This window comes from Ostrinia furnacalis, unplaced genomic scaffold, assembly GCF_004193835.3.
Source record: "Ostrinia furnacalis isolate ACB-3 unplaced genomic scaffold, ASM419383v2 OfSCF1535, whole genome shotgun sequence".
Taxonomy (NCBI): Eukaryota; Metazoa; Arthropoda; class Insecta; order Lepidoptera; family Crambidae; genus Ostrinia; species Ostrinia furnacalis.
In genome coordinates, this window is record NW_021131774.1 from 431,220 (window position 1) to 447,852 (window position 16,633).

At 45.0% G+C, this 16,633-nt stretch overlaps 1 protein-coding gene across 1 annotated transcript in view; it reads right to left on the reverse strand.

Moving 5' to 3' along the window:
• Positions 1 to 1,051: 1,051 nt before the first annotated feature.
• The window catches only part of LOC114353039 (LIM domain and actin-binding protein 1), a 45,245-nt gene continuing 29,663 nt past the window's right edge, over positions 1,052 to 16,633 (reverse strand). Inside the window, exons 11-17 of the mRNA XM_028304846.1 lie at positions 13,745 to 13,851; positions 11,785 to 11,940; positions 5,482 to 5,644; positions 4,012 to 4,181; positions 3,338 to 3,483; positions 2,123 to 2,204; positions 1,052 to 1,950 (exon numbers count right to left, since the gene is read on the reverse strand). Coding sequence (XP_028160647.1) covers positions 1,948 to 1,950; positions 2,123 to 2,204; positions 3,338 to 3,483; positions 4,012 to 4,181; positions 5,482 to 5,644; positions 11,785 to 11,940; positions 13,745 to 13,851 — 827 coding nt within the window. The 3' untranslated portion in view covers positions 1,052 to 1,947. The remainder of the gene's footprint in view (positions 1,951 to 2,122; positions 2,205 to 3,337; positions 3,484 to 4,011; positions 4,182 to 5,481; positions 5,645 to 11,784; positions 11,941 to 13,744; positions 13,852 to 16,633) is intronic.

Genomic DNA, 16,633 nt, shown 5'->3' on the forward strand with positions numbered 1-16,633 from the left:
ACGGCGACTACATAATGCTGTGATTCTCGATTTTTGTATCAATGTTATTAATCAACAGTTTTGCCCTCAAATCGAATATTATTTATAGTATAAATATATTCCTGAAGAAATATTGTGCTAAAACCTAATCAGTCGTAAATGTGTTTAATCAATGTCAATTTACTGTTGAAATCGATTATAAAGAGTATTGTAGTTAATCGCCAACGTCAAATCGATCATAACTCGAGACACGAGTCAACGTGACCACGGCTCAATGTGATTGATATTTATCATAATTTATGTTTAGGTGGTTAATTTATTGTTTCACGTTTCCTATATTTTTTGAAAAATAATAATTAGATTATAATAGAACTCTGTAGTTTTATTTCAAGTTTAGTTTTAAAGATGCCTTCGTTTTTCTGACGTCTAAAAGTATTTCGGCCTAAAACAGGAATTTAGTTTGAAGTTGTAACGTTTTCTCAAACTTAAATTGCTTATTATGAAATAAAACAACAATATTTAATTTCATTGTTTATTCAGCTCCTTGACCGAAACTGTAGTAGAGTATAGAAAACATCGACAAAACTGTTTAAGTACAAACAATAAATAAAATGGTGACGATACTCAGTCAGATCGTAAAAATCGTACAATCTAAAATGAAACTGTAGTAAATGATATATGGAGTGGTCACGCTGCAAGCAGTGACAGTTAGCACCTTGATGATTAATTTTATAGATATCGTGTCATCCACCAAGACGCGTCCCTACCAATTTTTGGTCGAGAGGAAAGCGCGGGATGCGGGGAGTTTGATCCGAGCAATCCGAGCGTCATTATGGTAGTGTGCGTGTGCACACATGGGTAATTTAGCGTGTACCGATAACACTCAAACATTAGCGGAAGAATGGTGGGGCGCGTCTTCGTGAATGACACGCTATATCCATCTAGCTTAGTTGGTAAAAGATGTGCGCTTAGCAGGGTTCAAATACCTACTACAATATCGATGATTTGGATCAATATTCTACAATAAACGCAAGTTTACGTCTTCACAAAAACCTTTATGCAGGTTAAACAGGTTTGAACAATTTGAGCCTTAGGTACTGAAGTAAATTTTTTGCATAATGGACCATAAGACAAGGCAATTAGGTTTATTATGGTAGCCATCTTACTGCCACTGCATTGTGAAGGGCCTGTATTAAGAAACACTGGTCTGAAAAACCAGTTTCAGATTATAATACTTAGTTCTACCCTGGTTTCAAATTTACTGCTTATTCTAGGACTGATAACGACTGTTATTAGTTGAAAAGCGGCTATCTAACTCATTGAAATATCAATGTTTTTGATTTTAAGACAAAGCAGTAGGCAGTAAGATTAAATTATGTGTCGCTAGACGCTACTGCCGTTTCAGTTTAGCTAAGGGTTGTCAAATTAGAAAATACAGGCACTGCTTGCAGCGAGACCTACATTTCACAAACAATTATTCTTACAATTAACAAAATGGCGATGGCACAGCACATAAATAATGTAATAAATATGTATGGCAAGATGGGATGTTGGTACAAAAGTAAATTTATAACATGAAACATGAATACCAATGATATACGAGTCGTAAGAATTATTTAGAGATCTTAACCTAAAATTAGAGCGAAGTTCCCATTAAAAACAGTTAAATTCACTCCCATATAAAATTGAGTATAATACTTTAATAAAAATCGAGTAAATACTCAAAATTCATTGCAATTGCACATTTCAAGGCACTTGTTCAATAAAAATGCATCTCCTATCAGTCCTATATAAAATACAATAAATACAATTTTAAATCTAAGAGATATTCGTCGAATTATTAAAAGGTTACAACCGTGGCTTAACTAGGGTATAATATAATTGGCAAGTATGTTAGGTGACTTTACAACTTCACGAGGGTTAAAACGTAGCTTTGGCAATTGAACAGCGATGGATCTCACTCAGCGGTCACTGTAAAAAACGTTTTTTTTATTGAATCTCTTTTAAATTAATCTAAATGATAAAATTGGGTAAATGTCAATATAACAAATAATTCCAAGGCGATGGCCCAAAATTGTTGAAAACTAACTCGGTTTCCAATTGCTATAATGTACTGGGTAGTAGTTTAATTTATGTTTCTTACCACAAATCGATTGACTTTGGGCACGAAGGTTTTTGTGACGGTAGTCTGTTGCACTTTCATGTTCTCGAACTTTTCTCGCAGGCTGCAACAAGATAGTTTCATTTATTGAATAAATAATTGCTAAAATTTGGTAATAATTCTTTTGGCAATTATCGGGATTTTTTAGCGTTGCGTGGCTGCAACAGCTATGGCCCTTGGTGTCAGATTTGTTATTGGGCGCGTGTCGCGGCTCGCTCTCCGACCAGTGCTCGAAGCTCAAGAACTATTCTTCAGTCAGTCAGTGTCGTTACCTCTTTTTTATGTATAACAAGGCAGGTATTTGACCACAATCGCACCTGATGTTAAGTGGGATGCAGTCTAGGATGGTATATATCTGCCCTGGAAGTGCCTATTTATTCACTCGCCTCGAACAGGCCCGGATTACTTAGTGTTCAGGATTTTTTTTTGAAGGGACGCGCGCTGGTAGCTTGAAGAGCTTTTCCAGCTTCACCGGGCAGAGTGGCGAGTACAGAAGGTACTCTAGCCGTTTGGCGATCGTCGGTGCGCGTGCCGACGAGGCCGAGTGTGGGCCGCAGACCGACGTTCGCGATCGGGCCGTATCGAGCGCATAAGGCGCCCGATCAGTGGCGAACCCAACTAGAGGGTTGCCCACCGCGGTGTTGGACCAAAGTCCAGCCTACGGTGGGCTCACTCTAGTGGGCCCACCATTATAAAACACGAAAGTGTTCAGGAAACAGAACAGCAGCATTATAAGAGTCATCGGAACGCTTAGTGCGAGCTGGTAACAATATAGGGATGGTAGCGTTACCTTTTAGTCAGTCCTGCTCGGCCCGTTCGATGTTGGGTGCGTGCCTGGGCGCGGCGGGCTCGCTCTCCGACCAGTGCTCGAAGCTCAAGAACTATCTTCACACGCGGTAGCGTATCAAGCCAATTCAAGCAACAGAACTGGCGAGCAGCACCGTGTGTATTACATGAACCATTTGGAGCCACTTTTGACCTCCTCATTCTTATAATTACAATGATAGTGGTGTTACCAAAGGGGCGCGCAATCCTCATCACGCGTTGGTTCCCACTGAAAACCAGCTTCTCGACACGACTTTTGTGTCGTGTCGCGATTTTTGCTGAGCGGGCAAGTTCAGCATATTTTATAAGGTAATTATGTCTACTCTTGTTTTGTCCGCCACATTTTTATGGTTTTCTTATTTTTATTCTTACCTTTTAGCCGTTTCTAGCTGCGATTCCCCGTCTTCGTCCTGCTCGGCGCGCTCGATGTTGGGCGCGTGCCTGGGCGCGGCGGGCTCGCTCTCCGACCAGTGCTCGAAGCGGTCGCGGAAACTCTTGGTGCGGGCCAGCTGCTGCGCCTGGAAAGAACGATAAATGATATAAAAAATTGTATTCAATTTCGACCAGTATTTTGGCACTAATAGTAGGCACTTATGATGTATGTTAAATCTATATTTAACCCCGCTTTTTCACTTTCATTCGCTTCCGTAAAATTAACGTAACTTATGGCTTGAAAAGCAAGTAATAAGAATGTAACTAAAGAAGCTTGTGAGGGATTATGAGACTTAAACTGCGGATTGCCCGAAAACAGCTGAAATGATTTTGATGTAGTCTTGACAGTTGACTCTATGTTACTATGTCTAATGGGGATGTTGCTTTATTTTGTAGGGGGATGTTGTGTTACTATGTCCAGGGGAAATGTGTTATTATGTCTAGGGAGGTGTGTGTCACTATGTCCAAGGAAAATGTTATTGTTTTGATGTTCAGGGAGGCCGTTGCGTTACTATGTCTATGGGGATGGATGTTGTATCACTAAGGGAGATGTGTTACTATGTCTACTGGGTATGTGTTACTATATCTAAGGAAGACCTTTGTCGCAGCCTTACCTGTTTCAACGCTTCATCCCTCTCGCGGCCCTTGTAGTAAGCGCGGCGACGCTCCTCCTCGCTGTCCTCCTCGTACTCCGAGCTGTAGTCGTCTTCCTCGTCCGTGGTGTCGCCGGTGTGGTTGTTCTCCCCCGCGGGCGGCGGCGTGAAGCATTTGAGGGGCTTGGGTCCTGGGGAATTATCAGAAGATTGGAAACTGTGAAACTGGTCTTGTGCGATTTTGAAGTGTTTTTTTTTTTTTCTGTTTTTTTAGTTATATCTTTTTTCGAACATGCATTCAGTTTTTCTTTTTTAGTTTCTGCTTTTTTGTTTTTGCTATTTTCAGTTTTTTTTTAATTGAATTCTGTCATTTTTGCTTTATTTCTGCAACCAATTATCTTTATTATAGTTTTGATTTTTAGCTTTTGCAACTTTCAACTCTATCTATCGAACTGAACTGCCTTGTTTGTCGTGTAGTTTCCACAGATGAACTGCTGGTCGAAACAACAGAGCACCAATTCTCTTTAAACTAAATAATGCATCGCAGCGACGCTGTGCGAGACTAGTGTGAGGGAGGCCCGTAGTCTGGGGGCACGGCAGTGCCCCCACCAAGTCGAGCAAAAAAGCGGCACGGCCGTACCATCCTTTTCTCGAAGCAATTCAGGCCATTTTCGACTGCCTGTAACTTCGTTGTGGATAAAACTAGAAGGCTGAATTTTCATTAGCTATGCAGGCATTGTAAAGACACGGTATATTTAAAATTTCATTCAATTTGAACCAGTAGTTTAAGAATTATAACGGGTCAAAGTTACTTAATTTTGTCACTCACTGACTCACTGACTCACCGATCATCAAAACTCTAAGGCACTTCTAGCAGACCTAGAAGCTTCAAATTTGGAATATAAGTAGTGTTTGGTGTATGAATCAAGGAAAAACTAAAATATTTGGGGGCACGGTAGTGCAACCTGTCAAAAAAACCAAGTCTCGCAACTCAGTTGTTCTACGGTAAAAAGTTGTGAGATCCATGTAATACCAAGTCCAGGCCAGGAAATCTTTAACGTTCTACATAAATTATTGACTTGGCCATCGCACTAAATAATTTAATTTACACGTGTTTTCATGCGATGGCCAAGTCAATTTATTTATGTAAAACGTTAAAGATTTCCTGGCCTGGACTTGGTATTACATGGATCTCACAACTTTTTACCGTAGAACAACTGAGTTGCGAGACTTGGTTTTTTTGACAAGTACCTATTGTTTTTGATGGGATTTATATTTTGTCTTCTAAGGTTCGGTCGTCGAGTACGTCGAATTTCGTCCAATAACCTCAAGCTACCCATCCTCTTTGCTGTCGCGCTCGCACACTCACTGCGGGCGCCCGTCGCACAGTCGCGACAGCAATATAATTACGCGCGAGCGATAAGGATGGGTAGCTTGGGGTCATTGGACGAAGTTCTATGTGCTCGGCGACCGGACTTTATTTATTCTTACCTTGTTCCTCGGCGCGGCCCTTGTCCTGCTCCAGCTGCCGGAACACGGAGATCATACGGGATGCTGTATGGCGGTCTGCAGCCAGGCGAGCGTCGGCCACGCCCTCGCCGCTGCGGACCACGCTCGGCTCGTGGTACACCTCGGGAGAAGGCGACTTGGCGCGCTGGGGAGAGATAATCAAAAAATCTAATTAAAATCAAAATTACTATCTTTATTTGTATAGACTACCTAATGAAATTAGTAGTTATAGCCTGACCAGGAACATAAAAACCCTCGCCATGTTGCGGAAAACTAATGGTACTAATTTCTTTTAATGGCAACAGTAACTGAAAACTTCATTGACATGTCACCTTGCATGTCAGTCTATTGCTGTCAAAGTGTAAACAAACTTTATTTTAAATGTGCGCAATTGATTTTGTGAAATAAATTGCTAAAATCTTTTTATAGTCGTGAAAGAAAAGTGGTTCACAATGTGTTGAAGTATTTGTCGAAGAGAAATACTAAGGGTTCGGACAATATTTTCATTGAATAATGTTTCCGACAAAGGTTGTCAAATTGACTGTCATGTTTATCGTATAGTACAGTCCACTATGAAAATTAGCTGTGGTTTGTTTCAACTACCTATTTTAAAATTTTCTGTCACTTTCTAAATGTTGAATTTTATGGAATTGGGAAAGAAGTACCGAGGTTGAAGCGTACATGAGCAGACATTGCAGAAGAATGCATGGTAAATTCAGTGAACTGCTCCTGAATCGAATGTACCTACTACTACTATTTCTATTTATTTATATTAACCGGCAGACAGTGGTGACTGAGTTTGTTGCGGCGCTTCTTCTCAGCACTTGCCAAATGGTCTCGAAGCGCTGGTAGGGTAAAAAGATTATGAGACATGTAGAGACTCCTTAAGAGCAAAATGACGATTTGTAAGAACTATTTACCAGCGCTTCGAAACAAACATTTGGCAAGTGCTGAGAAGAAGCGCCGCAACAAACTCAGTCACCACTGTCTGCCGGTTATACATTTATAACGGCAGCCAAGCTGTTTAATACAATTTGAAATAAGTTTCATTGTGGCGACACTGATAACCCTTTTCTACAAAGGCGGAGACGAAATGTGAACAAATAAAACAATTTCGTTATTAACCATCACATCTCAGTGAAAATTTTTGTTAGAATAGACCTGACGATCAACCTCGAATCTGTTACAGAATTTTTTGGTCCAGCAGTAGATATCTTTCACCTAAGGGAGAAGGGAAGGAAGATGCCAGTAAAGCTTGATCTGCTGACGTTGTCATGCGCAACTCCTTAGTGAACCTTTATCTGTCTAAGATCCACTGCCGTCTCCACGCGCACCTCCTCGGCCGACGAGCCGGAGCGGACCACGTCTTTGGGCGGACGGCTGGAGGGTTGTGCTGGGAGCGCGTCCAGCTGCGGCCGTCTTCTAAGGGACACCGAGGTGTCTAAGTGACCCCAAGGTGTCTAAGTGACCCCAAGGTCCCGAAGTGAGTCTGGCGCGGTGGTGTCATACAGAACTTGCATGAGCCTTTGTCCAGCAGTGTTGTCTCCTAAGGAAGATGCGAAGGAATGTCCTGTAAAGCTTGATGTGCCCTACCTGCGTCTGTCGCGGCGGCGTCATGCGGCCCAGCTTGCGCGCCAGCTCGGGCTTGTAGGTCTCGAAGAAGCGGAACCGGTCGGAGATGTCGGCCGTCTCCACGCGCACCTCCTCGGCCGACGAGCCGGAGCGGACCACGTCTTTGGGCGGACGGCTGGAGGACTGTGCTGGGAGCGCGTCCAGCTGCGGCCGTCTTCTAAGGGACACTTAGGTCTTTACGTGACCCCAGGGTGTCTAAGTGAACCCAAGGTGTGACCCCAAGGTCTCTAAGTGACCCCAAGGTTCCTATGTGAAGCCAAGGTGTGACCCCAAGGTCTCTAAGTGACCCACAGGTCCCCAAGTGACCCCAAGGTCCCCAAGTGACCCTAAGGTTCCTGAGTGACCCCAAGGTGTCTAAGTGACCCCAAGGTGTCTAAGTGACCCCAAGGTGTCTAAGCGACGCCAAGGTGTCTAAGCGACCCCAAGTGACCCCAAGGTGTCTAAGTGACCCCAACGTGTCTAAGTGACCCCAAGGTGTCTAAGTGACCCCAAGGTGTCTAAGTGACCCCAAGGTGTCTAAGTGACCTCAAGGTCCCCGAGTGACCCCAAGGTGCCTAAGTGACCCCAAGGTGCCTAAGTGACCCCAAGGTGTATAAGTGACCCAAAGGTGTCTAAGTGACCCCAAGGTCGCCAAGGTCCCTAAGAGACCCCAAGGTCCCTAAGCGACCCCAAGGTCCCTAAGCGACCCCAAGGTCCCTAAGCGACCCCAAGGTCCCTAAGCGACCCCAAGGTCCCTAAGTGACCCCGAGGTGTCTAAGTGACCCCAAGGTCCCTGAGTGACCCCAAGGTGCCTAAGTGACCCCAAGGTGCCTAAGTGACCCCAAGGTGTATAAGTGACCCAAAGGTCCCTAAGCGACCCCAAGCTGTGGACGTCTTCTGGGAGAGGGTCGAGACTCCAGGTCAAGGTTGACGTAGCGTAGGTTAGGAGGAAGATGCTAGTCAAGCTCATTATGCGACCTTTAATCAGAAGTGGACATCTTTTAAGAGAGAGAGGAATATGCTTGTGTCTACCTTGGTGTGACCTGGACATCTAAGGGAGAGGAGGAGAAATATGCCTATGTAGTGGAGCGTAGTAACTGTATTTGCCTTTCTCCAGCAATGGACGTCTTCTTAGAGAGTGAGGGAGGAAGGAACCAGTGCCAATATCATTTCATATGCTGTGTACCTGCGTGGATGTCTTCTAAAGGTCATGCTTGAAGTGCTGCTTGCATAAGTGTGGCTCTTCCCAGCAGTGGACGTCTTTTGAGTGAAGGGATAGAAGATACCAGACGGTAGTAACAATTGACCTTGCGTCACCTTGCCAGCCTTTATCTGTCTAAGGAAGAAGGGAAGGAAAATCCTGTAAAGCTTGATGTGCCCTACCTGCGTCTGGACGTCTTTAGGCTAAGGGGTAGAACCACGTCAGCCTTTATCTGTCTAAGGAAGAAGAGAAGGAACATCCTGTAAAGCTTGATGTGCCCTACCTGCGTCTGGACGTCTTTAGGCTGAGGGGTAGAACCACGTCAGCCTTTATCTGTCTAAGGAAGAAGAGAAGGAACATCCTGTAAAGCTTGATGTGCCCTACCTGCGTCTGGACGTCTTTAGGCTGAGGGGTAGAACCACGTCAGCCTTTATCTGTCTAAGGAAGAAGAGAAGGAACATCCTGTAAAGCTTGATGTGCCCTACCTGCGTCTGGACGTCTTTAGGCTGAGGGGTAGAACCACGTCAGCCTTTATCTGTCTAAGGAAGAAGAGAAGGAACATCCTGTAAAGCTTGATGTGCCCTACCTGCGTCTGGACGTCTTTAGGCTGAGGGGTAGAACCACGTCAGCCTTTATCTGTCTAAGGAAGAAGAGAAGGAACATCCTGTAAAGCTTGATGTGCCCTACCTGCGTCTGGACGTCTTTAGGCTGAGGGGTAGAACCACGTCAGCCTTTATCTGTCTAAGGAAGAAGAGAAGGAACATCCTGTAAAGCTTGATGTGCCCTACCTGCGTCTGGACGTCTTTAGGCTGAGGGGTAGAACCACGTCAGCCTTTATCTGTCTAAGGAAGAAGAGAAGGAACATCCTGTAAAGCTTGATGTGCCCTACCTGCGTCTGGACGTCTTTAGGCTGAGGGGTAGAACCACGTCAGCCTTTATCTGTCTAAGGAAGAAGAGAAGGAACATCCTGTAAAGCTTGATGTGCCCTACCTGCGTCTGGACGTCTTTAGGCTGAGGGGTAGAACCACGCCAGCTTTATCTGTCTAAGGAAGAGAAGGAACATCCTGTAAAGCTTGACGTGCCCCACCTGCGGCTGGCGCGGCGGCGTCATGCGGCCCAGCTCGCGCGCCAGCTCGGGCTTGTAGGTCTCGAAGAAGCGGAACCGGTCGGAGATGTCGGCCGTCTCCACGCGCACCTCCTCGGCCGACGAGCCGGAGCGGACCACGTCTTTGGGCGGACGGCTGGAGGATTGTGCTGGGAGCGCGTCCAGCTGCGGCCGTCTTCTAAGGGACACCAAGGTCCTTAAGTGACCCCAAGGTCCCTAAGTGACCCCAAGGTCCCTAAGTGACCCCAAGGTCCCGAAGTGACCCCAAGGTCTTTAAGTGACCCCAAGGTCTCTAAGTGACTACAAGGTCCCTAAGTGACCCCAAGGTGTCTAAGTGACCCCATGGTCCCTAAGTGACCCCAAGGTCCCCAAGTGACCCCAAGGTCCCAAAGTGACCCAAAGGTCCCCAAGTGACCCCAAGGTGTCAAAGTGACCCCAAGGTCCCTAAGTGACCCCAAGGTGTCTAAGAGACCCCAAGGTGTCTAAGTGACCCCAACGTGTCTAAGTGACCCCAAGGTGTCTAAGCGACCCCAAGGTCTCTAAGTGACCCCAAGGTCGCCAAGGTCCCTAAGAGACCCCAAGGTCCCTAAGCGACCCCAAGGTCCTCAAGCGACCCCAAGGTCCCTGAGTGACCCCAAGGGCCCTTAGTGACCCCAAGGTACCTAAGTGACCCCAAGTGACCCCAAGTTCCCTAAGTGACCCCAAGTGACCCCAAGGTCCCTAAGTGACCTAGGGTTCTTCCGCCATACGGAACTCCTTACTATCAACCTCGAACCTGTTACAGAATTTCTTTGTCCAGCAGTAGATGTCTTTCACCTAAGGAAGAAGAGAAGGAACATCCTGTAAAGCTTGACGTGCCCCACCTGCGGCTGGCGCGGCGGCGTCATGCGGACCAGCTTGCGCGCCAGCTCGGGCTTGTAGGTCTCGAAGAAGCGGAACCGGTCGGAGATGTCGGCCGTCTCCACGCGCACCTCCTCGGCCGACGAGCCGGAGCGGACCACGTCTTTGGGCGGACGGCTGGAGGATTGTGCTGGGAGCGCGTCCAGCTGTGGACGTCTTCTAAGGGACACTAAGGTGTCTAAGTGACCCCAAGGTGTCTAAGTGACCCCAAGGTGTCTAAGTGACCCCAAGAAGTCTAAGTGACCCCAAGGTGTCTAAGGTCCCCAACCAAGGTCCCTAAGTGACCCCAAGGTCCCAAGGTCCATAAGCGACCCCAAGTGACCCCAAGGTCTCCAAGTGACCTAGGGTTCTTTCCTACCTGCGTCTGGCGCGGCGGTGTCATGCAGAACTTGCATGAGCCTTTGTCCAGCAGTGTTGTCTCCTAAGGAAGATGCGAAGGAATGTCCTGTAAAGCTTGATGTGCCCCACCTGCGCCTGGCGCGGCGGCGTCATGCGGCCCAGCTTGCGCGCCAGCTCGGGCTTGTAGGTCTCGAAGAAGCGGAACCGGTCGGAGATGTCGGCCGTCTCCACGCGCACCTCCTCGGCCGACGAGCCGGAGCGGACCACGTCTTTGGGCGGACGGCTGGAGGATTGTGCTGGGAGCGCGTCCAGCTGTGGACGTCTTCTGGAGAGGGTCGAGATTCCAGGTTAAGCTTGACGTGGCGAAGGTTAAGAGATGTCAGTGTCAAGCTCATTGTCGCATGGACCTTTAGTCAGTGGACATCTTTTAAGAGAGCGAGAGGAATATGCTTGTGTCTAGCTTATTGTGACGTGGTCCTTTGTCCAGCAATGGACGTTTTTGGACCGAGGAGTCAGGAGTAAGATTCCAGTAAAAGTTTCTGCCTTTATCCAGTAAAAGACATCTAAGGGATAGAAGTAATACGTCTGTGTAAAGCTTGATAAGCAGGTAACATAACTGAGTCTGCCAGAGCTGTGTAATGCAGAACTTGCGTGAGCCTTTGTTCAGCAGTGTTGTCTCCTAAGGAAGAAGAGAAGGAATATGCTGTGAAGTTTGATGCGTCATAATTATGGAACTCCTTTTGACTCATCAATCTTCAAGGATATTCCTGAATTTCTTTGTCCAGCAGTAGACGTCTTTCACCTAAGGGAGAAGAATTTCGTTATCCTGCAGTAGACATCTTTCAACTAAGGGAGAAGAATTTCGTTATCCTGCAGTAGACATCTTTCACCTAAGGGAGAAGAATTTCGTTGTCCAGCAGTAGATGTCCTTCACCTAAGGGAGAAGGGGAGAAAAATGCCAATAAAGATAGATCTACTCTACCTGCGTCTAGCGTTGCGGCGTCATGCGGAACTCAGCGCAAGACGAAGCCGGTGTAAAGCTCGATTTGGCGTAGGCGTTTGTCTAGCTGTGGACGTCTTCTAGGGGACCCCTAAGGTCCCTAAGTGACCTAGGGGTCTTCCACCCTACCTGCGTCTGTCTCGGCGGCGTCATGCGGAACAGCTTGCGCGCCACCTCGGGCTTGTAGGTCTCGAAGAAGCGGAACCGGTCGGAGATATCGGCCGTCTCCACCCGCACCTCCTCGGCCGACTCGCCCGAACGGACCACGTCTTTGGGGATGAACGGCTGGAAATGATTATTTATTACTATTTATTGCAATAAAATACATTGTACACTAAGGCCGTATACAGACAGAAAGCTGGAAACTTATAAGCGCTTACCGGCGCTTGACAGCGATGGTATAACCCGCGCACGAAAATATATGAACGCGCCCCGATAAGCACTGAACGGCGCCGACAAGTTTCAACACGCGCTGGTCAGCGCTGGACGCTGCCATATAAAATGCCATTCAACTTGCTTCCTATGTGAATGAATGGTAAGCGCTTATAAGTTTCCAGTTTTCTTTCTGTATACGGCCTAAGCAATTTTTTTATATCAGGACTTTGAGCATGCCCAAATAGATATTTCGTCAACCCAGGTCAGAGCTGGCGCCTCAGAAGGAGGAGAGCCGACCCCATATCATGTAAAAAGGGCAAGGGCAAAGAAAAAGAGTATATTATTATACTTGGTTGGTTTTTATTTTGTGTATATATGTCGCAGGCAAATTGTATGATTCCGCATTTTACAAACGGCGTCGTCAGTTCACAAACGCTCGCTGCTCTATGAAATGCCGAAGGCAAAATGTAAATTGCCTGGGCACTTTATAATATGCCAAAACATTTGATAGCCAATTCAATTGCTGTTTACGAAATGCCGCGGCAAATTGAAGTATTTAGTTCTTTTTCATACCACGCGAGGCGCTGCTAATCAAAACAAGAAAAATGGCGTCGAGTCGTGGTGTTGTGATACAGAAAACAGTGCAAATTCTACGTATTCAAAGGACTTTTCACAAAAAAAGACATTTATTATACTTAGTGAATTAAAAATATTTTACGATTCACAAATAGGAGCAGTGAAAAAGCTATGGAAAAATGAAATAGTTTTTGAGGTTATCCGGCACGTAAAAAACGCTAAGGTGACAATGGAATCTGGTGCTCGGACTGGTGGAGGACTGCTGCGGAATATTATTGGTTTAAAAAAATATTGTGTTGTCTTCTGGACTTTTTCTAGGTAGGTATAATTAAAATGTAAGACTTAATTAAAGGACTGACTATCGAAACTTATTTTATGTCATAGTTTTATGTACCTACCTATAGGTACGTCAATAGTTTAAATTAGTTTAGTGTTGTTTTTATTACGAAAATATTTTAATTACTTTAGGAGTAGCTAGTATTTTAGGTTTGTCTTACCTGAATAGATACCTACCTGATTTCTGAAATTAAGTCTGATTTGTCCAACATGTGTTTTATGATGGTCACCCTATTGCAACAATCATAGTCGAAATTTTATCAATTGAACGAGTCGCCAATTTGCTTTCGGCATTTCATAGAACAGCGAGCGTTTGTAAACTGACGACGCCGTTTGTAAAATGCGAAATCATACAATTTGCCTGCGACATATACAGAAGCTTGTGAACAGGAGATTCTGAATTAGACTCCCGAGGAGGACAAAATAATAGTAATAGGAGGGACAACATGTAAAGTGTATTAGTAAGCGCACGAGTAACTACCTAATTACCTCGTAAATCACATGAAACAACAAGTAACCTACTTTGAATTATAAAAAAAGTGTGTGGTTATAAGTCAGAAAAATTATTTATTTAAGGGGTCGGCAACCAGCTGCTCCTTTTTTTCAGGAATTGTTACTTTTGACTCCTCCATCTTTGGAAATACTTTCTTACTTTATGAAGAAATCTTTCCGCTGTTTCACACAAATTGTCGAAATACAAGGTAATAATAAAGTTCAAAATGTGATTACCTACTATACTCAAATCTTGCTTATGCTGGATACTTGCTTATACTCAATATGCTGGAGGTATAAAGATACTCACGATTTCTTTGCGCTTGGGCGGCTCCTGCGGCGGCGGCGACAGCGGCGCCATGTTCTTGGCGTTGGCGTCTAGCTCCAGGAAGATCGAGCGGGACTTCTTGCCGATGCCTGGAAATAAATAATTCTTGTTAGGGGATGATAGAAGGGCTTTTGACGCCTACTGGTGGTGAAGATAGAGAGGGATTTCTTTACAATGCCTAGAATGATACCGAAGTTTATTGAAGGATTATGAAGAGGCTCTATTGGCGCCTCCTGGTGGTCAGTAACATTCACCGCTGTCGGATAAGATGTAGATGGTCCTGAGGTCCCGTCTGTCCCCCTTTGAGGGGGGAACGTTACCATGGTGCCGGCTACTAAGTGGCAGTGGGAACACCCCAGGTTTTTATTTATTTATTTATACTACAATGCCAAAATATTAACATTAGGCGAACTTAATGCCATAAAGCATTCTCATCCAGTTTACCTTCAGGTTATACAGAAAAATTAGTTTGGCGGTATAACAAAAAAAAATTAATAAAATTTTAGTAGGTTTGAGTCTTAGGTGTATGGACAAGACATTCTCCTGAGAAAAAATGGGGGGTATTGACAAAGTTTATTGGTCAATGTACTTTTATAATGTGGTAAACGTCAGCTTAACATAGCGGGGTGAATGTTTATTTATTTATTTATTTATCTTTATTAAAGAAACATACAGCCTTGTTTGACACATGCAGCTTAAAATTAAGTGGGTTATACATTGGCCTTTAAAGTTTCTAAAGCTAGATAGAGTCGTGGGGTAAACGTTACATTAAAAGTCGCGCAGTAAACATCAGAGTAGCGTCGCGGGGTTAACGTCAGATTAGCGTTGCAAGGTAAAACGGTAAACGTTGGTCAAGGGTCGCGGGGTAAACCAAGGGTAAACGGCATTTCAACGGGTCACGGGCAAAACGTCAAAATAGCGTCGCAGGGTAAACGTCAGAGAGAGTAAAAGTACGAGTGAGTTTGAGTGTTAGCGTGTGTATAGTGTTATTGTGCATTTTTTTCAAGAGGTGTGTGTATTGTGCATAGTTTCCAAGAGTGTGTACCTTCGTTGAAGAGCGAGCGGTCTTCAATATCTCTATTCCTGGATGGCTCCACTGGCTCATTCAACACGCGTCCGCTCTCGAAGCGTTCCTTGATGGAGCGCGCCTTCTCTGTGTGTATATTGTTGTATGTGTATATGTGTAGTATACATATGAATAAGTGAGAGTAAGTGTCACCTGTATTCACAAATAATGCTTGTTTAAGTGAAACAGCAACGCTATGCAAAGTGGAACGCACAGTTTTGAATAGTGCTCTGTGATTAGTTCGTGTGTGTCAATCCGCCACTCAAGTATTGTCTATGAATAGGTTTTTGGGACCCTGTGCGTCCTCGCGCACTGTGCGACCTCATATAATGTTTGTGAATACGGGTGTGTGTATTTTGTTGGTAAATGAGTAATTGAGTACCTAAGAGTTTATAGAAAAAGTGACTAAGTTAAGTTCGTATATGTGCAGAAGAAACTAAGTACAAATATCTATGGGGAATGTAAGGTAACATTTTATTAAGTGTGTGTTTTGTATGTTGGTGAATTTTCATTCGTTCCTTGCAACAAATGACATCCACTACTGGACAAAGAACTACCCAAGGATTTCAACAACCACCGTTCCTTCACTGCTTGTATCCAGGTGTTTTCGCGACCTTTACCAAATCGTCGGTCCACTGAGTGGGAAGCTAGTATAGCAATAAGTGCCTACCTTCGTTGAAGAGCGAGCGGTCGTCGATCTCCCTGTTCCTTGGCGGCTAGTTATCATCTTTGAACACGTGGATTGCAAATGTGTACCTTAGTGTCATAGCAATAAGTGCCAATTTCCAGCCAGTACCTTCGTTTTATAGCGAGTATTCGGTATTCATCTTCTTCTCGTGTCGACAACAATCGAGTATTCGGTATATTGCGAATGTAGGTCGTAATACCATAGCAATAAGAGCCAATGTCCGACCTTCGTTGAAGAGCGAGCGGTCGTCGATTTCCCTGTTCCTTGGAGGCTGGTTTTCATCGTTGAACACGTGGATTGCTGTGTGCCGTAGTGTCATAGCAATAAGTGCCAATGTCCAGTATCTTCGTTTTAGAGCGAGTATTCTGTATATTGCGAATGTAGGTCGTAATACCATAGCAATAAGAGTCAATATCCTACCTTCGTTGAAGAGCGAGCGGTCGTCGATTTCCCTGTTCCTTGGCGGCTGGTTCTCATCTTTGAACACGTGGATTGAAAATGTGTGCCGTAGTGTCATAGCAATAAGTGCCAATGTCCAGTACCTTCGTTTTAGAGCGAGCAGTCGAATGTATACAGTGAATGTGTGTCGTAGCTCCATAGCAATAAGATCCAATGTCCAGTACCTTTATTGTAGAGCGAGTACTCGAGTGTATATTGCGAATGTATGTCATAATGCCATAGCAATAAGATTAAATATCCTACCTTCGTTGAAAAGCGAGCGGTCGTCGATTGTTCCCTGTTCCTTGGAGGCTGGTTTTCATTGTTGAATACGTGGATTGCAAATGTGTGCCGTAGTGTCCATAGCTGGATTGTAAATGTGTGCCGTAGTGTCATAGCAATAAGTGTCAATGTCCAGTACCTTCGTTTTAGAGCGAGTATTCGGTATATTGCGAATGTAGGTCGTAATACCATAGCAATAAGAATCAATATCCTACCTTCGTTGAAGAGCGAGCGGTCGTCGATTTCCCTGTTCCTTGGCGGCTGGTTTTCATCGTTGAACACGTGGATTGCAAATGTGTGCCGTAGTGTCCATAGCTGGATTGTAAATGTGTGCCGTAGTGTCATAGCAATAAGTGCCAATGTCCAGTACCTTCGTTTTAGAGCGAGTATTCGTTAT